Source organism: Gopherus evgoodei, chromosome 7, assembly GCF_007399415.2.
Source record: "Gopherus evgoodei ecotype Sinaloan lineage chromosome 7, rGopEvg1_v1.p, whole genome shotgun sequence".
Lineage (NCBI taxonomy): Eukaryota > Metazoa > Chordata > Testudines > Testudinidae > Gopherus > Gopherus evgoodei.
The window spans coordinates 98,134,462-98,155,937 of NC_044328.1; the positions used below are offsets into that span (position 1 = coordinate 98,134,462).

The 21,476-nt window shown below is 55.1% G+C and overlaps 1 protein-coding gene across 26 annotated transcripts in view; it reads left to right on the forward strand.

Annotated features, from left to right (window-relative positions):
• The window catches only part of NRXN2 (neurexin 2), a 339,529-nt gene that overhangs the window by 172,190 nt on the left and 145,863 nt on the right, over window positions 1–21,476 (forward strand). For 15 of the 26 annotated variants that reach the window (XM_030569276.1, XM_030569274.1, XM_030569293.1 and 12 more), the window contains 6 exons: window positions 482–508; window positions 7,091–7,210; window positions 7,600–7,984; window positions 8,402–8,592; window positions 15,440–15,613; window positions 16,535–16,654. In XM_030569276.1, coding sequence (XP_030425136.1) covers window positions 482–508; window positions 7,091–7,210; window positions 7,600–7,984; window positions 8,402–8,592; window positions 15,440–15,613; window positions 16,535–16,654 — 1,017 coding nt within the window. The remainder of the gene's footprint in view (window positions 1–481; window positions 509–7,090; window positions 7,211–7,599; window positions 7,985–8,401; window positions 8,593–15,439; window positions 15,614–16,534; window positions 16,655–21,476) is intronic. The other 11 variants (XM_030569278.1, XM_030569287.1, XM_030569288.1 and 8 more) reach the window with 3 other exon arrangements.

The window sequence follows — 21,476 nt, forward strand, 5'->3', positions numbered from 1 at the left end:
GTGTAGCTAAGGCTGGAGATTGGAAGCTCTTTAGGAGCAGGGACTGGCTTTTTGTTCGATGTCTGTCCAGCACCTGGCACAATGGAGCCCTGCTGCATCATTAGAACAACTGCTTATGACTTGAATAGCAGAAGTGCCTGTGAGCCCCCATCCTGGTTGCACCAGGTGCTGTATAGACACAGTCCTGTTATCATATGCAACAAGAAATGATGCAGCCCCACCACTGTCAAGGAAGGTAGTTTGGGGCTGTAGGTGGGATACTTTTAAGGGACCAGTTCCTACCAAATTTGGGGTCCCCTTCCTCAGTGTGAGAGGTTTCCGTTCCCCTGGGCTCCAAATGGCCACCTTGACCCACGTCTGTCCCCGGATGGTGGGCTGTGAATTGGATGGTTGTTTGCAGAAGTAACTTTGAAGGATGTAAAACTGTTGCGTTCTCTTCTCTCTCCCCCTTACCCCCCCATCACCCTGGCCCCCGTCTCAGACTGTGTCAGGATAGGCTGTAACCCCAGTAAGTCACTTCTTTACCTTTGGGGTTTTTATTTCATGTTCTCTCTCTCCTGCTCGTTAAATGAACCGGGTGAATTTTGGGGGTCAATCCTAATGGAAAGGTGACAGGTGCTGTATGACTGTAGCTGATTTGCTATGACGCTGCACAGAAGAGGTGGAGGAGCTGGGATTCCTGGGTTCTATTCCTGGCTCTGGAAGGGCAATGATGTCTAGCAGTTAGCATGTGTGGGCTGGGAGGTTTTCAACTCTGTGAAGGGAGCGGGTATAGGGGTTAGTGCAGAAGGGCTGAGTCAGAACTCCTGAGTTCTATCCTGGCTCAGGGAGAGCAGTAAGGGCTGGTGGTTAGAGCAGCAGACTGGGAGTCAGGGCTCCTAGGTTCTGTCCCCAGTTGTGCCCATTTTAGTGCATCACCTTAAAATGAGTCACTTCACTGCTCCTTGCCTCAGTTTCCCCTTTCCTCAGACTAACTGCGCCTGCCCTGTATGTGCATGTCTGAGCTTTATACCCCTACTGCATGTTTGATGCTTACAGAGCCTCATATAGGTTGGGAGGGTTGGCTAGGAATTACTCTGCACCCCATCCCCACCTGGACCTGGAACACCCCAAGAAGTCAGGACCTGCTATTTCCCCCCTCCATGCCTTGGCCCCTCAGGCATTGTTGACACACTACCCTCCTCCCTGCAGCCTGTTTGCACCACTGCCCCTGCAGGCTGGATTCAGAAACACACTATGGGGTGTCATAAGCCCTCCTATTGCAAGCAACTGAGGGGGAGTCTCTAGTTCATGGTTCTTGCCCTGCCCAGCATGGAGCTGCTCAGCAAATCTGGGATAGGGGCAAATTAAACACCCTCCCCCGTGTCCCCACAGGTGAGTGGCAAAGCCCTGGTGGTAAGTGACTGACACCTTGCTTTGGGATGATAGGTGCAGGGCACCACAGCACCTTGGTCCTTTCTGTGCCCACAACACACACCACATGCACAAGCCTCACCTGGTTACATTGACTCACCCAGCCACGCCACAGTCTGCCCCAGACACACACAATCAGCTACACACACAAGTACACAAATTTTCACACTTACCACACATAAACAAAGAGATTCACACAACCACAAACCACCACACCCCTATGCAGCAGGTCTCATTCACTTACGTAGATGGCAATGCACACACACTTAGGAGAGTAGGTCTTACTCCTTCCAGCAGGGGGCAGTGTGCACACACACATACACACATAGCAGGGGGACACTGATATGCACACTGGCCAAGGAACAGATCCAAATGCATGTATGCATGCCAGCTGGGGGAACACTGTACCACACAAAGACTGTCGGGGTAGGTACCGATTACACATACATGTATGCTAGCCAGGGTCTGTGTTACACCATTACATACATGCATATGCTGGTCAGAGGGGCACGTGTGCCAACTGTGGTGTGTTCCAGCCAGGGGAGTACACCATTATATATACATGTGCATTGACTGAGGGGCACACAGTTACACGTGTGTGCGCACTGGTTGGGGGGCACACGGTTACACCTGTGTGTGCGCTGGCTGGGGGCACACGGTTACACATGTGTATGCACTGGCTGGGAGGCACAGTTACACACGTGTGTGCATGCACTGGCTGGGAGGCGCATGGTTACACATGTATGTGCTGGTTGGGGGCACAGTTACACAAGTGTATGCGGTGGCTGGAAGACACGGTTATATGCACTGGCTGGAGGACACACAGTTACACGTGTGAGTGCGCTGGCTGGGGGCACACGGTTATACGGGTGAGTGCGCTGGCGGGGGGGCACACGGTTACACGGGTGAGTATGCTGGCAGGGGGGCACACTGTTACATACCTATGTGTGCTGACTGGGGGGCATACAGTTACATATGTATATGCGCTGGCTGGAGGGCACATGGTTACATGTGTATGCGCTGGCTGGGGGGCAGCCATGGTTACACTCGTGTGCTCAGAGCTGCACTGGTGCCAGCAGTGACATGCAGCCCCCAGGTGTGATGCATCTCCTGACAGCGAGGAGCTCCACCCCTTGGACTCAGGTGCGTAGATGAGCCAATGGCATTTCATTGGCTAGAAAGGGGTGGGGCCCCATGGTGGGGATAAGTCCCAGCTCTTGTGCACGTGGGTTCCTAATGCGGTGGGAAGAGAACACCTAATCACAACTCACTCTTGTGCCAGGCAGGTGAAGAATTTACTATCAGCTCACGGAAGGGGAAGCTGAGACATAAGGAGGGGAAGTGACTAGTCCCCAAGATCACAGAGACAGAGCTGGGGAGAGAACCCAGGAGTCCAGGCTCCCAGCCCCAACACAGATTTCCATGTCTCCCATATAGTCCTTGGTCTAGTTTGCTGAGTTGCTACTCCCCCCCCCCCCCGGGGTCTGGGAAATCCAGCCAGGATTCACCCTGACAAAGAGTCGCAGGTGTTTGGTGGGTGGGTTCCAGCTCCAACTGAGCCCTAGAATTGGGAGGAGAGTCAGGTGGGGGAGGATGATGGAGGTCGCTACACCATGGGGCAGAGACTTAGTGCAGAGAGGTGTGTGGGTGAGGGTTTGCAGTGGATATAAGGAGGGGGTGTAGGGATAATGATGATATGTGGAAAGGGAGTGAGGAATGAGGTGACATGGCTCTGAGGATGGTGGGGGGGACACGTGCGGATTGCAATATGTAGAAAGGGGCTAGGGATTGGAGGGGCAGTGATTAGGGGTGGGATGAAGGAGTATTTCCTCACTGGGTCCCCCCACTCCTAATCACTGCCTCTCCATCCCCAAATGCGAGGGGATCCCCATCCCCAGGTGTGTTGTAGGCCCCAGAGCAGGGAAGGAGAGGTCTCTGGGGTGGGGAAATACAACTGGGCTCCTCACCCCTAACTCAGGTGAGGGGGGGGCTCTTTTGCTTTGGGAACCTGTGGGAGGTCAGGATCCGTTGAACAGCTCCCCCCTCCCCTCTACTCTGTCCTCCCCAGAGTACTTTAATCCAACCAGCAAAAGGGTGCCTCCATTGCTGGAGGAGGCGCGGCAGTGTCTGGGTTTCCCCACCAGGTGGCAGAACTCACCTATGCAAGCCTGATTTACCCGGGCTAATGGCACTTAGGGCGGAGTCAGCCTGCTAACGCAATAGCTGATGCACTGTGCCCAGCACCTGGGGAGTGTGAGGTGGGCAGGAGGGTGACAGTCTAGGCCTAACCACACTTCAGAGTATAAACGATAACAGATTAGCCATACTCGCTGTAAACTTGGGCTGATTAGCCTCCATGCAATTAACGTTGGTCCCTCTGCAATACAAATACATAATAATTAGTCCATCTCTCTACTGTTGTACAGCTGGGGGTATCAACCCTTGTGCAATTAATAACATGCAAAATAATAATAAACCACTTCCTTAGAGAACTTGGATTGTTAGAACCATACAACTAATACAGGTCCTGCTCCAATACAGATAGCTGCTGATAATTTAGTCCCTCCTCTCCCTATGGATCAAGAGTTGTTAGAGTCCCTGCAATTAATAACATAGGCCAGGGTTGCATAACTTGTAGCCATGATGGGCCTGTATCCAGCCCACAACCAGGAGGCTGCTCCCGGGCCCCTGCTGGAGGAAGGGCCAGAGGCTGCCGCCCCCAGTTACAGCAGGCCTATATCCTTCTAATAGGAAAATGTGTCTCTGGGCAGGGGCAGAAGCTCATCTGCCTTCCCACAGATTGCGGAGCTGAGCAATGGTGGGCAGACAATGGCATGTTCAAGGTGACACTGTGCAGCACAGGGCTGTTACTGCAGGACCCACTGCTCTGGCACATGTTCTCGCAGCAGTAGGGGCCACTTCCTGGACTACGCCGGTATCATAACCTTAGTCCCAGATTTGGACCTTAGCGTCCAAAATATGGGGGTTAGCATGAAAACCTCCAAGCTTAGTTACCAGCTTGGACCTGGTACCTGCTGCCACCACCCAAAAAATTAGAGTGTTTTGGGGCACTCTGGTCCCTCTGAAAAACCTTCCCTGGGGACCCCAAGACCCAAATCCCTTGAGTCTCACAACCAAGGGAAATAATCCTTTTTCCCTTCCCCCCTCCAGGTGCTCCTGGAGAGATACACAGACACAAGCTCTGTGAAACTACACAGAGAGACTCCCCCTCTCTGTTCCCAATCCTGAAAACAGGAATGCAAAGTCAGGCTAGCAATCCAACACACAGATCTCCCCTTGATTTCTTCCTCCCACCAATTCCCTGGTGAGTACAGACTCAATTTCCCTGAAGTAAAGAAAAACTCCAACAGGTCTTAAAAGAAAGCTTTATTAAAAAAAAGAAAGAAAAAATACAAATAGTCTCTCTGTATTAAGATAACACAATACAGGGCAATTTCTTAAAAGAATATTGAATAAACAGTCTTATTCAAAAAGAATACACATCAAAGCACTCCAGCACTTATATTCATGCAAATACCAAAGAAAAGAAACCATATAACTTACTATCTGATCTCTTTGTCCTTACACTTAGAAACAGAAGACTAGAAAGTAGAACTACTTCTCCAAAGCTCAGAGAAAGCAGGCAGACAGAAAACAAAGACCTCAGACACACAATTCCCTCCACCCAAAGTTGAAAAAATCCGGTTTCCTGATTGGTTCTCTGGTCAGGTGTTTCAGGTGAAAGAGACATTAACCCTTAGCTATCTGTTTATGACAGCCAGCCTCTCAGAGGAGCTGATGGGGCCTCTGCTACCTTACGTTGCCCATCCCTGCATTAGGCCCAAAGTAGAAATATCATAATTAGTTAGCCCCTGCCCTATGTACCTGGGGATTATTAGCCCCCATGCAATTAATAATATGCAAAATACTAATGAACCATTCTCCCAGAGACCTGGGGTTGTTGGTGCCTTGCAATTAATGTTGGTCCTACTGCAATACAAATAATTAGCCCTTTCCTTCCCCATATACCTGGGATTGACACTCCATGCAACTAATATGCCAATTGATTAATTATCCACTACCACATGCAATTATGAATACTAATTTAGGTCCTTCCTATATAGCTGTGTTTATTAGCCCCCATACAGTTAATAATAATTAATAAACCATTCCCGCACAGACCTGGCGTGGTTAGAAGGCATGCAAATAATGTAGGCCCTACTACAATACAGTCCCTCCTGTCCCCACATCCACCTGGGTATATTAGACTCCAGTGCAGTCATTAATAGGCATGGTGATAACTATTAAATAGCCACATCCTGTGCAGTGACCTGACATTAACCCTCCCATGCAATGAATTAGTTGCCTAATGGTAATGATTCATTAGCCACTTACGAGCTCTCAGCCCTGCCTCCACCCTGCTCTAAGGACACCTGGATGGGGAGAGGGTGATTCAGGAGAGTGGGGTCTCTTAGCAGCTGGCTGTTTATTGGGTCACTCCCACTAGCTGGTAGTGACTGAGAAGATGAGATGCTAATGGGGGGGAATAGTGGGTTAGGATTGGCTATGGGTATTACTTTTTTCCTAACCTGTGGTTTGAGGGGTCACCAATTCCCCATTTCTGACCTCGGGCATTTCCTTGGAGATGCAGGGATGGATTTCAAGACGATCTGTCATTTCACGTGTTCTCTTGCTGATTCACTTGCTCACCAGCAGGTGGTGATACACCCACACGCACATTCTCCAGTAGCAATCCTCATTGTTAGTTTGTGGTCCCTGTGTGGGAGACAAAGAGACTTGCAAGGTGGAGAGCTGAATAGAGCAGTGTAGGTGTGCTCTGGGCTGTGCGTGCAATCACACCTAATGGTAGAGTGTAGTGGGGTGTAGGTGTGTTCAGGACTTTGTGTGGTTATACCTAGCAGGGGGTTGTAGTGGGGTGTGGCTGTGTATGGTTACACCCAGCAGGGGGTTGTAGTGGGGTGTGGGTGTGTCCAGGGCTGTGGGTGTGTATGGTTACACAGCAGGGGGTTGTAGTGGGGTGTGGGTGTGCTCAGGGCTGTGGGTGTGTATGGTTACACCCAGAGGGGGTTGTAGTGGGGTGTGGGTGTGATCAGGGCTGTGCATGCGGTTGGAGGCTGTAAGGTTTGGGCCTGAACTTCCTGGGGAGCTGTCTTTTCCTGGGCCTGAGTCAGAGTTTCCCCCAAGCAGCTATCACAACCTCTCCAGGGTACGGGCATCATCCCAGTGTAGCAACTGCAGAGCAGGAGTGCAGTGGGGTCAGGACTGGGGAGGAATGGAGGGAGTGATGAACTCCATCCCTCACCCATCCCCTTGTGCACTCTGCCGTCAGGGAGTGTACGGGCTGCAGGAGGTGGGGTGTATAGTGGGGGCTGTATAATCCCAGCCTGTTGTCAGCTGTGGCAGTCTGGTGGGGGTGGGGGGTCTCTGTGTGCATTCAGTGTGTATCTAGGAGGGGGAGATGCTACCTAAGTTATGTTATGGGGGAGGAGCTGGGGCAGTGTTGCCAGCTGGGTGAGTATTGGGGGTTGTGTGTGTTCAGGATTTATCCAGACAGGCAGGGGAGGAGCTGGTACATGGGGGCTGTCTAGGCCTTGTGCCCATTCCCCCGACCCAATTGGAGCACTAACCCCTTGTGCTGCCCCCCTCCCCAATTCAGGTAAAGGCCCTGAGACCCTCTTCGCTGGCCACAAACTCAACGACAATGAGTGGCACACAGTGCGGGTTGTGCGGCGCGGGAAGAGCCTGCAGCTCTCAGTGGATAACGTCACCGTGGAAGGTACGTGAGGACCCCAGACTGGGATAGCAGGGGGCTGAGGGGCACTGGCAGGGCTGAGGTGGGGGGAGCCCAGGGCTGGGATAGCAGGGGGCTGAGAGGCACTGGCAGGGCTGAGGTGGGGGGAGCCCAGGGCTGGGATAGCAGGGGGCTGAGGGGCACTGGCAGGGCTGAGGTGGGGGGAGCCCGGGGCTGAGGGGCACTGGCAGGGCTGAGGTGGGGGGAGCCCAGGGCTGGGATAGCAGGGGGCTGAGAGGCACCGGCTGGGCTGGGATAGCAAGGGGCTGCCAGTTGGTATGGAGGGGCACCTGCTGGGGTGAGGGCACAGGTCTGGAGTCTGTCCCCGTCCCACCCTGGTGTGTAACAGTGCCCTGCCCCCCTCCTGCTCCAAGCAGGGCAGATGGCCGGCGCGCACACCCGCCTGGAGTTCCACAACATTGAGACCGGCATCATGACGGAGCGTCGCTTCATCTCTGTGGTGCCCTCCAACTTCATCGGGCACCTGAGCAGCCTGGTGTTCAATGGGCTGCCCTACATGGACCTGTGCAAGAATGGCGACATCAGCTACTGTGAGCTCAATGCCCGCTTCGGCCTGCGCAGCATCATTGCCGACCCCGTCACCTTCAAGAGCCGCGCCAGCTACCTGGCACTGGCCACGCTGCAGGCCTATGCCTCTATGCACCTCTTCTTCCAGTTCAAAACCACCGCCACCGACGGCCTCATCCTCTTCAACAGTGGCAATGGCAACGACTTCATCGTGGTGGAGCTGGTCAAGGGGTGAGACGCAACCCCAGCCCCCTACCTCCCCAGCCTGGGCTTCTCACTCTGCCTGCTGGGCAGTGGGCCCTGCCCCAAGAAGCAGGCCTAGTGCCCAATCTCTGATCAATTTTCTATGCCCTCTGGGCCTGCTGCATTCTCAGGCACAATGCTCGTCTGCCCTGCCCACTAGGATCTTCTCTCCTCCCCACTGCCCTGCCTCCTGCCTCTCTCGCTGCCCCTCACAGGGAGCCCTGCCCTGCCCTGCCCTCACTGACCCCAGCTCTGTCTCAAGTGCTGCCCACAGGGCACTGGGGCTCACACAGGGGCCTAGGTCTCCTGCCCATTGTCCTGCCCTCTGTGAACATGCTCCTCGCGCTGCTCTGCCAACCAGCCCATCTGCCCACCCCCTCACACTCCACTGCCCCCTCCACACAGGTACATCCACTATGTCTTCGACCTGGGCAACGGGCCGTCACTGATGAAGGGGAACTCAGACAAGCCGGTTAATGACAATCAGTGGCACAATGTAATTGTGTCACGTGACACCAGTAACGTCCACACGCTCAAGATCGACTCCCGCACTGTCACCCAGCACTCCAATGGTGCCCGCAACCTGGACCTCAAGGGTGAGCTGCACCAGCTGGCGCTGGGCCATGAGGGCACCGGGGCCACACTCCTTTCACAGGCAGTGCTGGCCCCAGCATGGAGTTAAGAGGGGCTGGGCTGCAGGGTGTGGGGGGTCAGTGTGGGGCAGGGCTGCTGGGTGCGAGGGGTCAGTATGGGGTGCTGGGCTGCAGGGTGTGAGTTTCGGTATGGGGGGCTGCACTGTATGGAGTTGGTATGGAGGGCTGGGCTGCAGGGTGCAGGGGGTCGGTATGGGAGGCTGTGCTGTGGGGGGGTCGGTATGGGGGGTTGTGCTGTGGGGGGGTCGGTATGGGGGGCTGTGCTGCAGGGTGCAGGGGGTCGGTATGGGGGGCTGTGCTGTGGGGGGGTCGGTATGAGGAGGCTGTGCTGCAGGGTGCGGGGGGGTTGGAATGGGGGCTGTGCTCTGGAGGTGTTGGTGGGGCAGGACTGTTGCAGGTTGCAGTGAGGGGTCAGTATGGGGGGGTCTGTGTTTCAAGGAGTAGGGGAGCAGTGTGGGGGGGCTGGGCAGCAGGGGCCAGCAGCTGTGTGGTGGTGGGGTGGCGGTGTGGGGTGATCTCCCCATGCAGCCAGCACTGACTGTATCTCAGATTGGATTGTTTTGCTGAAGCGCCCCAGTAGTGTCCATTGAGTTTGGAATTCTGCCTCACTTCCTGTCCTAAACTGCTGTGTGGATATGAAAAGCCCCCAGCTACATCTCGGCACTGGCAGGGGCGTCCCTGACTTAGACTGAGCCATGCACTGGGGTCGGTATTCCTGTAAGCAAAAGGACCCGGAGGATCCTGTCCATTCCTTCACACCTGTGTGCATGGATCACGCGATTGGCCAGGAGCAGGCCTGCACTGGGGGGCTGTCACAGGCTCCAGACTGCGCTCCCAGCTTTGTGGAGGAATCCCTTCGCTGCGCCAGACCCCAGGGCTCTCACTCTTCCTCCAGGATGGGCCATGCAGCCTTCCGCCTGCTGAGACCGACCCTACATCTGTCTGCGCGCCTCGGTAGTTCCCAGGTGGGAGCTCCCAGCTTCCTCCAGCAGCCAGCACTTCTCCCCCAGCTCCCCCTCCAGTCCTTTCTTCTCCAGCTGGGGTCTTGGCTCAGCTTCTCTTCTGGGAGTGTGGATCCCTGAGCAGGCCCTTCCTTAGCCATAGGCAGAACAGGCAGCCGCCTGGGGCATCACTATGTCTGAGGGCACCACTCTGTTGGGAGCCCGGACAGACGAGAAGCAGTGGAGCATGTAAGAGCAGGGCTGCTGGGTCCTAGGGAGAGCAAATGCAGCACAGTCTGAGGGAGGAGATTGGCTGCTGGGGTCTCTGGGAAGGGGTGGGGGAAGGAACTCACCTGTAGTGTGAACAGATGTCCTGATTTTATAGGGACAGTCCTGATTTTTGGGTCTTTTTCTTATATAGGCTCCTATTCCCCCCCACCCCGTCCCAATTTTTCACACTTGCTGTCTGGTCACCCTAGGTGGGGGTAATTGGTACCTATATAAGACAAAGCCCCAAATATCGGGACTGGCCCTATAAAATCAGGACATCTGGATCTGGTCACCCTAGCTGGGGAGCGTGTCTCTCCCCTGGGCTGGCAGTGATCCATCTCATCCACGGGGAGCTGCACAGGGTAAGATGAGCTGCTGTGGCTCCATGGGTGCCCCTTCTCTGAGATCAGATGCTGTGCTGACTCCATCATGGTCTGTTGGGCTGGCGTTGGTGCCTATTGGCGTGTGATCGGACCTGAGGGTTTGCTGCTGCTGTTGCCACTCTGCACCCCAAGAGGTGGATTTTGGGGTCCTGCAGTTTTCCACCTATCTCCTCCTCTACTGCAGCTGTTGGACCAGCAGGCTGGGGGGTGAGCCAAGCATGGAAGCAGTACTGCACTGCCATTTAGATTGTCATTTAACAAATTTGTTCGCCAAAAATGCTTGCTAACAATCCTGAATTAAGTTGTTGACAATTATTTGTGACAAGTTTGGTATGGGGAAGGGAGTGGGCTAGTTTTCATCAGAGAAACAAAAAATGTTGACTGACTTTCCTATAGCCCTATTACTGCTCAATAGAGCCCTCCAACAACTGTAATATGCTCATCTTCTTACTAGTGTATAGAGCAGGGGTTGGCAACTTACAGCACATGTGCCAAAAGTGGCACGCGAGCTGATTTTTGATGGCATGCGGCAGTGGGCTGAGTGGCTCAGCCCGCTGCTGCTCTGGGGTTCCAGCTGCTGCCCCATTGCCACCCAGGGTCCCGGCCGCCAGCCCCCCTTAGCACCCGCTACTGGCCTGGGGACTCCCAAGGAACCCCAGGCTGGCAGCAGGCTGAACAGGCCGGCGGCTGATACCCTGGTTGAGCCACTCAACCCGCTGTCGGCCTGGGGTTCCATTCACTCAGCTGGTAGGTGGGCTGAGCAGGAATAAATTCAACGAAATAGGAAAACAAGAGCAACTAATGACAAAGTGCAAGAACCTAGAGCAGTGGTCCCCAGCCTTTTTCTTCTGGCTGTTACCAGATGAAGGACCGTGGCAGTGGACGAGCATCCACCGAAATTCGGCGACATTTCAGCGGTGACGCCTCTGGATGACGCTGCTTATCGGCGGCAAGCGGTGTCATCAAGAGGCGTCGCTGACGAAATGCCGCCGAATTTTGGCGGCATTTCGGCGGATGCTCATCCGCCAGCCAGTATGCAGGTGCACTGAGAGGCCCCTGTGGGCGCCATGGCACTCTCAGGCACTGTGTTGGGGACCCCTGACCTAGAGAGCCTCCTGAAGCACGGCGATTGTTTTGATTTAAATAGACTTGAACTGTACGAAGAATTGAATACACTGTCATCAATGTTGCCACATGCAAAATCGATGGACGTTGTACAGTTTACTCATACTAGCAAACTTGTTGACATATATCCTAATGTGTACATTGCCAGTCGTATTCTCCTGACAATTCCTGTAACAGTAGCATCAGGAGAACAGAGTTTCTCAAAACTAAAGCTCATTAAAAACTATCCCCGCTCTGCAAGGAGTCAGGAACACTTGACTGGTCTTGCTATTCTTGCAAACAAGACATCACTTTGTCTTTGTCATACGATGACATTATGACTGATTTTGCAGCCAAAAAAGCCAGAAAGATTGCTTTTAATTAAAAACTAATCCGTGTTTCAATACTTCTTCACAGAAATTTCCAATAAAATGTTGACAAATTAAAAAAATTATATTATTTGCATCATTCTGTCAAATCAGAATTTTTTCTATCTTGTGCTACTTTTTAATGCTAGTCCATCAGCATGACAGTGTGCTTCATTAAGTTAAACTAGTCTTAATAACATGCATGTGTCAAGTTTTCCAATAGTGTAAGCTTATGTTTGTGTTGCTAAGAGCAAGACAGGCACAGGGGCACCAGTTTAATAATCCCGCCTAGGGCACCGTAAATCCTAAGGACAGCCCTGTCCCTGAGTCACTGGGGCTGGCCTGGTCTCTGGCCCCTTGTTCTGGGTTGGTTACAGCTGATTCCTGGAGGGCTCTGTTCATACCACCCAGACAGGGAGGTGACACTCGCCCCTGTGTCCCCTAGGGCTTGTCCTCACTAGAAAATCCTTTAAATCGGCTTCAGTAAGTCTAACATTGGTACTGGGCGAATTAGCCGAAACAATAGTTAAGAATAAAATTGTCAGACACATAGGAAAACATAAACTGTTGAGCAATAGTCAGCATGGTTTCTGTAAAGGGAAATCATATCTTATTAATCTATTAGAGTTCTCTGAAGGGGTCAACATACATGTGGACAAGGGGGATCCAGTGGACATAGTGTACTTAGATTTCCAGAAAGCCTTTGACAAGGTCCCTCACCAAAGGCTCTTACGTACATTAAGCTGTCATGGGATAAGAGGGAAGGTCCTTTCATGGCTTGAGAACTGGTTAAAAGACAGGGAACAAAGGGTAGGAATCAATGGTAAATTCTCAGAATGGAGAGGTATAACTAGTGGTGTTCCCCAAGGGTCAGTCCTAGGACCAATCCTATTCGACTGATTCATAAATGATCTGGAGAAAGGGGTCAGCAGTGAGGTGGCAAAGTTTTCAGATGATACTAAACTGCTCAAGATAGTTAAGACCAAAGCAGACTGTGAAGAACTTCAAAAAGATCTCACAAAACTAAGTGATTGGGCAACAAAATGGCAAATGAAATTTAATGTGGATAAATGTAAAGTAATGCACATTGGAAAAAATAACCCTAACTATACATACAATATGATGGGGGGCTAATTTAGCTACAACGAGTCAGGAAAAAGATCTTGGACTCAGCGTGGATAGTTCTCTGAAGACGTCTATGCAGTGTGCGGTCAAAAAAGCAAGCAGGATGTTAGGAATCATTAAAAAGGGGATAGAGAATAAGACTGAGTATCTTATTGCCCTTATATAGATCCATGGTACGCCTACATCTTGAATATTGCATACAGATGTGGTCTCCTCACCTCAGCAAAGATATACTGGCACTAGAAAAGGTTCAGAAAAGGGCAACTAAAATGATTAGGGGTTTGGAGAGGGTCCCATATGAGGAAAGATTAAAGAGCCAGGACTCTTCAGCTTGGAAAAGAGGAGACTAAGGGGGGATATGACAGAGGACTATAAAATCATGAGTGATGTGGAGAAAGTGGATAAGGAAAAGTTATTTACTTATTCCTATAATACAAGAACTAGGGTTCACCAAATGAAATTAATGGGCAGCAGGTTTAAAACAAATAAAAGGAAGTTCTTCACACAGTGCACAGTCAACCTGTGGAACTCCTTGCTTGAGGAGGTTGTGAAAGCTAGAACTATAACAGGGTTTAAAAGAGAACTGGATAAATTCATGGAGGTTAAGTCCATAAATGGCTATTAGCCAGGATGGGTAAGGAATGGTGTCCCTAGCCTCTGTTTGTCAGAGGGTGGAGATGGATGGCAGGAGAGAGATCACTTGATCATTGCCTGTTAGGTTCACTCCCTCTGGGACACCTGGCATTGGCCACTGTTGGTAGACAGGATACTGGGCTAGATGGACCTTTGGTCTGACCCGGTACAGCCGTTCTTATGTTCTTAAAAAATTAGACTGGTTTACGTACATCGCTCGGGGTGTGAAAATCCACAACCCCTGAGCCTGTAGTTAAGCCAACCTAAGCCCTGGGCTACACTACAAAATCACCCTTGCTCAGGGTGTGACTAATCCACACCCCTGCGTTGCTGTGTCCACAGGAGGGCTACTCCCCCCCACAGAGCTACTGCCTCTCGCGGATGTGGAGTAGCTACGCCCACGGGAGACATTCTTTCCTAGGCATAGGAGCATCTTCTCTTAAGTGTTGCTGCCATGCATCTGCACCAGTGCAGTGTTTTAAGTGTAGACCTGCCCTTAGTCCTTCCCCCACACGGAGTAACAGTGCAGCATATAGGGGAAACCAAGGCACACACAAGCCATGTCTGCACTGCCACTTATGTCTCTGAGGCCACGTCCAGACTACCCGCCGTATCGGCGGGTTAAAATCGATTGCTCGGGGATCGATATATCGCGTCTAATCTAGACGCGATATATCGATCCCCGAGCGCGCTTATATCGATTCCGGAACTCCATCAACCCCAACGGAGTTCCGGAATCGACACGGAGAGCCGCGAACATCGATCCCGCACGGTGTGGACGGGTGAGTAATCCAATCTTAGATATTCGACTTCAGCTACGTTATTCACGTAGCTGAAGTTGCGTATCTAAAATCGATTCCCACCCCCGTAGTGTGGACCAGCCCTGAGAGGTATGAAAAAATCACCCCCCTGAGCAGGGCCGGCTCCAGGCACCAGCACAGGAAGCAGGTGCTTGGGGCGGCCCACGGAAGGGGGCAGCACGTCCGGGTCTTCAGCAGCAATTCGGCGGTGGGTCCCTCAGTCCCTCTCAGAGTGAAGGACCTGCTGAATTGCCACCGAAGAATGAAGCGGCGATGGTAGAGCTGCCGCCGATCGCTGCTTTATCTTTTTTTAGGTTTTTTTTTCTTTTTTCGCTTCGCCGCTTGGGGCGGCAAAAAAGCTGGAGCGGACCCTGCCCTTAGCCACGTACGTTTCACCAGCATAAGTGGTAGCGTGCACAGCACTGTGGTGGCGGGAGAAGCTACCACCACTCATCGAGGTGGCTTTAGTATGTCGATGGGAGACACAGAGCGGCTACCCAAGCGCTCTTACAGCAGTGCAGCTGCATCGGTACAGCTGTGCCACTGTTAGACATGGCCTACGACTCACGAAAATAGTACCCCAAATTCTCTGCACCCAGTGAACCTCCAGCACTGCCCCCAGCCCCCAAACCATTCAGCAGCACCCCATTGTGGTGCTGGGGCTCATGGGGTGAGGGCAGGCCTAGGCTGATGGGGCGGGGAGAAAGCAAGTTGATTGGGGCGCTGGGAAACTCACGGGGTAGGAGCAGCGCTGGGCTGATGGGGGACGGAGAAGGAGAGTTGATTGGGGCACTGGGGGCTCATGGGGTGGGAGCAGCGCTGGGCTGATGGGGGACGGAGAAGGAGAGTTGATTGGGGCACTGGGGGCTCATGGGGTGGGAGCAGCGCTGGGCTGATGGGGCAGGGAGAAGGGGAGTGGATTGGGGCACTGGGGGCTCATGGGGTGGGAGCAGCGCTGGCCTGATGGGGCAGGGAGAAGGGGTGTTGATTGGGGCGCGGGGGGCTGAAAGGGGCAGGAAGAAGGGCAATTGATTGGGGCAATGGGGGGGCTTTAGCTCCTCCCTTGGCCAGTTCTGTTTGGGGGAGGGGAAGGTAGTGGGCAGCCCTGTGGTGTGCGGGGGGCTAAAGGACCCTTTGCCCACTGATGGATCTTGTGCCCTCCCCAGGAGAGCTGTACATTGGGGGGCTGAGCAAGAACATGTTCAACAACCTGCCCAAGCTGGTGGCCTCGCGGGACGGCTTCCAAGGCTGCCTGGCCTCCGTGGACCTCAACGGCCGCCTGCCCGACCTTATCGCTGACGCCCTGCACCGGATCGGGCAAGTCGAGAGGGGCTGCGACGGTAAGAGACCCCCTGCTGCCCAGAGCCCACCCTCCTCCGGCCCAGCCTCGTCCAGCAGGGGGCACTGTGGGGAGCAGGCAGGAGCACTGACTGAGGGGGGAGTCCCTCCTCTGCCTCGCCCAGCAGGGGGTGCTGTGGGAAGCAGGCAGGAGCACTGACTGTGGGGGCACTCCCTCCTCCGCCCGGCCTCGCCCAGTAGGGGGTGCTGTGGGGAGCAGGCAGGAGCACTGACTGTGGGGGCGCTCCCTCCTCTGCCTGGCCTCGCCCAGCAGGGCGTGCTGTGGGGAGCAGGCAGGAGCACTGACTGTGGGGGCGCTCCCTCCTCCAGGCCAGCCTCGCCCAGCAAGGGGCGCTGTAGGCTCAGACTATCCAGGTCTCCCTCTTCCTAGTGCCCCCATTTCCTCTCCTGCTGATAGTGAGGATTGCGCCTTGGGAGCCAGCCTGCTTCCAGCCCAGCCCATTCCCCCTGTGGGGGACGTTTGCCCCGTGATGGGGGCTGTGGGGAGGACCAGAGAGATGCAGACATCTTCATTAGCTGCCAGCTCCCTGCCATGAGCGTTGTGTCTCATCAGATGCTGCCTCGCGTCAGCCGTGGGATATGAGTGGAGATTGCCAGAGACTCCCCCCATCTCCCCTTCCAGCTCCTCACCTGCCATTCTTCCCTCCTTCCCCCACTACAGTGGAACACTCCCAGGCACCTGGATGCTACCCAGCTCTGGGTGGGGAATGGGATCTGCAGGTTAGAATGCGGGGGATACGGGGGGGGTCTATCCCCAGCTCTGCCCCTGACACGTTGCAGGTCCCCTCCTCTCTCTCACCTGCTTTTTTCCACTCTGCTCAGGGGGTTTATGACCCCAAGCCCTGTCCCGAAGGGTTGGAGGAGCCAAGCCAATAACCCCTGTCCCTGCCCCTTGCCCCCAGGGCCCAGCACCACATGCACCGAGGACTCGTGTGCCAACCAGGGCGTCTGCCTGCAGCAGTGGGATGGCTACACGTGTGACTGCACCATGACCTCGTACGGTGGCCCCGTGTGCAACGACCGTGAGTGCTGGGGTCCAGCATGCCTGGCTGGGGGGTGGGGAAGGATCCCACATGGCTAGCTGCATGCTGGGATGGGGGATAGAAGGAGGGGGAAGGATCATGCTGTGGGGGCCGCAAGCTGGGGGATTGCAGGAAGAAGGGTGGGGCACTCACGCTGTGGTTCTGTGAGTCTGGAGCATTGTGGGGAGCGTGCTAGGACTGGGGGTGCCATGTGCCCAGCTAGGGGATGGACAGGAGGAGGATGATCATACGGGGGATGCCTTGAGCTGGGAGCATCAGTCGACCAGAGGAGCACTCACATGGGGCAGCGGCTTTTGCCTAGCTGGGGACTGTGGTTTGACTGGTCTCTGGGACACCCCTGAACTCATGAAATTTAGGGGTGCCCTGGGCTGGGTTTGTGGGCCATTGGCTGGGTCCAGAAACTGGAAAGATACCAGGAGGTGGGTCTGTGTGCCGAGGCTTCTGCACAGGTTGTGTCAGAGCTGTGGGCCATGTTAGTACCAGGGGCTGGTTGGCCCTGTAGGGCAGGTGGGCACTATGGGCTCTGCCCAAGAGGCTGGGCCTATGGTCTGGTTCAGCTCTGTGGGGTGGGTCCATGGGGCTGGATCTGTGGGTTGTTGCAGGTCTGTGGGGCTGGATCCGAGCACTAGTTTGTCTCTGTGGGTTGAGTCTGGAGGGCAGGGTCCATGATCTGGTTCTGCTCTGTGGGGTGGGTCTCTGGAGTGGGGTCTGTGGGTTGATGCAGGGCTGTGGGGCTGGAGCCGAGCGCTGATTTGGCTCTGGGGCTGGATCTATATGTTGGCTCAGCTCCATGGTTTGTGTGAGTTGGACAGTGAATTGAGTCCACACCTCGGAGATATCTCCTGTGATGGCTTCTCAGCATTGCCCAGCAGCTGGGCCCAGGGGACTGAACCATTCCCCACAACCACTCCCCGAAGCAGATCCTGGAATGGGGCTGGGATCCAGGTTATGGGGAGGGACACCCAGCTGGGTGGGTGATGGTGCGAGCTCTCCCCACTGGTAAGGGGGATGGGGCATGTGTGAGTGATTCTCATTGGCACTGCATAGTGGGCACTGGAGTGTGGAGTGTCCTGGCTGTGCCCGTGGCCCAAGCCCATCACCAGGGCATCTGACGAGCCCCCAGGAACTCCTGCCCTCTGCATCATCCTCTGCCTGTGATTCCATCCTCCCCCCACGCTCCCTGCACTGGGCATTGCGCATCTATGTGAGAGGGGAAATACCTTCCGGGAGTGTTAACGGAGCCATGGAGAGTCGGGCAGGGGCTGCGGGCAAAACCAAAGCCTGGGTGAAGGAATAGAACCTAGCGTGACTTGTGCAAGGAATGAATTGCATGTCCCTGCTGCCTGAGCCCTGGGGGGGAGGGCATTCTGCCCCCTGCTGGAGTGGGGGTGCCCTGCTCTGCATGTGTGCATGTGCACAGCCTCCAGCTGGAGAGAATGAGCCCTGAGGGGGGTGGGGGTGTGTTCTGCCCCCAGCTGGAGGGGGTGACCCCTGCTCTCTGTGCATTTGCTGCTTTGATTTTGACTCACTCCCATGGCACCACATGCTGTGGGCTGTGGTGTCTCAGGGTTGGTGCTGTGTGTTCTGAGCATGGTTTTGAGGGGTAGGACTGCTATTGTTTTAAATGACTGACAGCTTTGGAGGATGATTAAACAGCTAAATCCAGGCACCTCTGGCTTTCGTGAGTGGCTGCCCTGGAAGTGCTGGGAGCTGCAGTGGGTGGGACAGCACCAGAAGGGAGTTGTGTGTGAGTGTATCTTGTGCTAGACCCTCATTGCTAGTGGCAGTAAATAAAAAGATTCTTTTTTGGGATGCAACGATCTTGAGGAACCCCAAATGTGCAAGGAGGTGAAACTGGCAAAAACCAGCTGGAATGCTTCACTTTTTGTGTGAGAATGTGAAAGTCTGAGTGTGAAAATGGCTAGAAAGTGACGGCCCCTTCACAAGGTGTGTGCAATAGGTGCTGTAGAATGTGAAAGGGGTTTAAACGGGACAGAAAGGCAACCAGCTTGCTCTCTCTTTGCGAGCATATGGAAACCGGTGTGGGAGTGATGAGAAAAGGGAGGGGTGCCTTGCACTGTTTGGGATGTGAAAGGAAAGTACAAGTGATCAGCTGTCTCTGTTTGTGCAAGCACGTGACCACCGGAGTGTGAACATGCCAAGAACATGTAAGTGCCCTGGCACGTTTCACTGTGTGTGGGGTCATGGAACCCAGAACGGGATGTGAACGGAGGCACTTGTGAGTGTTACCGGGCCTTGCACTGCGTGTGCGAGCACATGAAAACCCAGGACTGTAAAGAGAAAGCGAGGAGGTGGTTTGCTAGTGTGAGCATGCAAAGGGCAGAGACCAGCAGGGGTGAGGTGTGCAGGGGCCAGGTGGGGGTCTGCCACACCCCCCGCTGCAGGGGGCTATTAGTTAGCCCAGTACAGGAGCTGTATTTTGCCAATGTGGTTTTCATCTTGACAATCTCTCCAGTCAGTGGCTGGGTGGGGTGGGGACATGAGTTGTAATCATCCCATGGTGTTTGCTCACTAGTCCTCCTGAGTCTCGTGGTTGGGGGGAGGGGGGACTTCTGGGTTCTATACCAGCTCTGGGAAGGGAGAGGGGTCTAATGGTTAGAGCGAGGGGGGCTGGGAGCCAGGACTCCTGGTTCTATTCCTCGCTCTGCCATAAGCTGTCACTATGACCTTGGCTTCAGTCACTTTAATCTCCCTGTGCTTCAGGTTTCGCCATCTGTAAAATGGGGAGATGATATTGACCCCCTAGACAGGGAATGAAACAGGGGAGCAGAGAGAGAGAAATGGATGGATGGAGGGGGTGGGGGTGAATAGAGGAGGAGTAGGCAGGGGTGAGTGGATGGATGGCTGGGGGTGGGATGGATAGAGGATGAGTATAAGGATAGAAGGGTAGCATGAAGGAGTGGGTGGGTGAGAGTGAATAGGGGGAAGTATGGGGTGTGGATAGAGGAGTAGGATGGAGGAGTGGTGAAGGGGGATAGGATGGAGGGGTGGGGGGTGGATAGAGGAGTAGGACAGAGGTGATGGTGGGGGGTGGATAGAGGAGTGGTGAAGGGATGGGGGGTGGATGGAGGAGTATGAAGGAATGGGGGGTGGAGAGGGGGCAGTATGGGGCATGGATGGAGGGGGTGGGAGTGGATAGAGGAGTGGTGAAGGGATGGGGGGTGGATGGAGGAGTATGAAGGAATGGGGGGTGGAGAGGGGGCAGTATGGGGCATAGATGGAGGGGGTGGGGGGTGGATAGAGGAGTGGTGAAGGGATGGGGGGTGGATGGAGGAGTATGAAGGAATGGGGGGTGGAGAGGGGGCAGTATGGGGCATGGATGGAGGGGGTGGGAGTGGATAGAGGAGTGGTGAAGGGGGTGGGAGTGGATGGTGGAGAGGGGGCAGTATGGGGCATGGATGGAGGGGGTGGGGTGGATGGAGGAGTGGTGGAGGGTGTGTTTGGGATGGATGGATGGGTAGAGGAGGGGTGCATGGGACACGCTGCAGAGCTGAGACCCCGGATCTGAACCCCTGATGTCCCTGTCCCAGTGCTGTTGGGGGGCCATTTCTCATCCCCGCGCCCATTTGTCCTCCCTTTGCCCACTCTGTGCTGCCGACCCCCCCTGGGGGGCCCCAGCAAGGGCTGGAGTTTCCACCCTGCACTGCGATGGATGGGGCGGCAGGCCTGATGTGACAGCCTCACTAGTGCTGGGCACGGGGCACGAGGGGACAGGCTCTGTCCGTGTGCGCTGCCAGCTGGATTAATGGGCCTACAGCGCAGGAGCTGCCCTGGGCATCGCTCACACATTGCAGGCGCTGAAGGCTCATTTATCCCCCGCCCTCCCTCCCCAAACTCCCCTATTGTTACGTGGTCATTGTCTGGGCTTTGCTTGAGGACGTTTCATCTCTGCAGTGATGGCCTCCAGCGCCGTCTACTGGGAGAGGCTGGGGCTGGAGAAGCTGGAAGCTCCCCCCAGCCAGTGCTCCACCCCACTCCCTATGGCACTCCATGCTGGGAGAGGCTGGGGCTGCAGCATCTGGGAGCTCCCCCTAGCCAGTGCTCCACCCCACTCCCTATGGCACCCCGTGCTGGGAGGGGCTGGAGAAGCTGGGAGCTCCCCCCAGTCACTGCTCCACCCCACTCCCTATGGCGCCTTGTGCTGGGAGAGGCTGGAGAAGCTGGGAGCTCCCCCCAATCACTGCGCCACCCCACTCCCTATGGCGCCCCATGCTGGGAGGGGCTGGAGAAGCTGGGAGCTCCCCCCAGTCACTGCTCCACCCCACTCCCTATGGCTCCCCGTGCTGGGAGGGGCTGGAGAAGCTGGGAGCTCCCCCCAGTCACTGCTCCACCCCACTCCCTATGGTGCCCTGTGCTGGGAGGGGCTGGAGAAGCTGGGAGCTCCCCCCAATCACTGCTCCACCCCACTCCCTATGGCACCCCGTGCTGGGAGAGGCTGGAGAAGCTGGGAGCTCCCCCCAGTCACTGCTCCACCCCACTCCCTATGGCACCCCGTGCTGGGAGGGGCTGGAGAAGCTGGGAGCTCCCCCCAGTCACTGCTCCACCCCACTCCCTATGGCACCCCGTGCTGGGAGAGGCTGGGGCTGCAGCATCTGAGAGCTCCCCCCAGCCAGCGCTCCACCCCACTCCCTATGGCGCCCCGTGCTGGGAGAGGCTGGGGCTGCAGCATCTGGGAGCTTGCCCCGCACTCAGTAGGAGGAGCTCTCCCTTCGCAGTCAGCGCTGACCCCAGTTCCCCAGAACGGCACTAAGGGCTGCTGCACTGCTGAAGTTTCCAACTT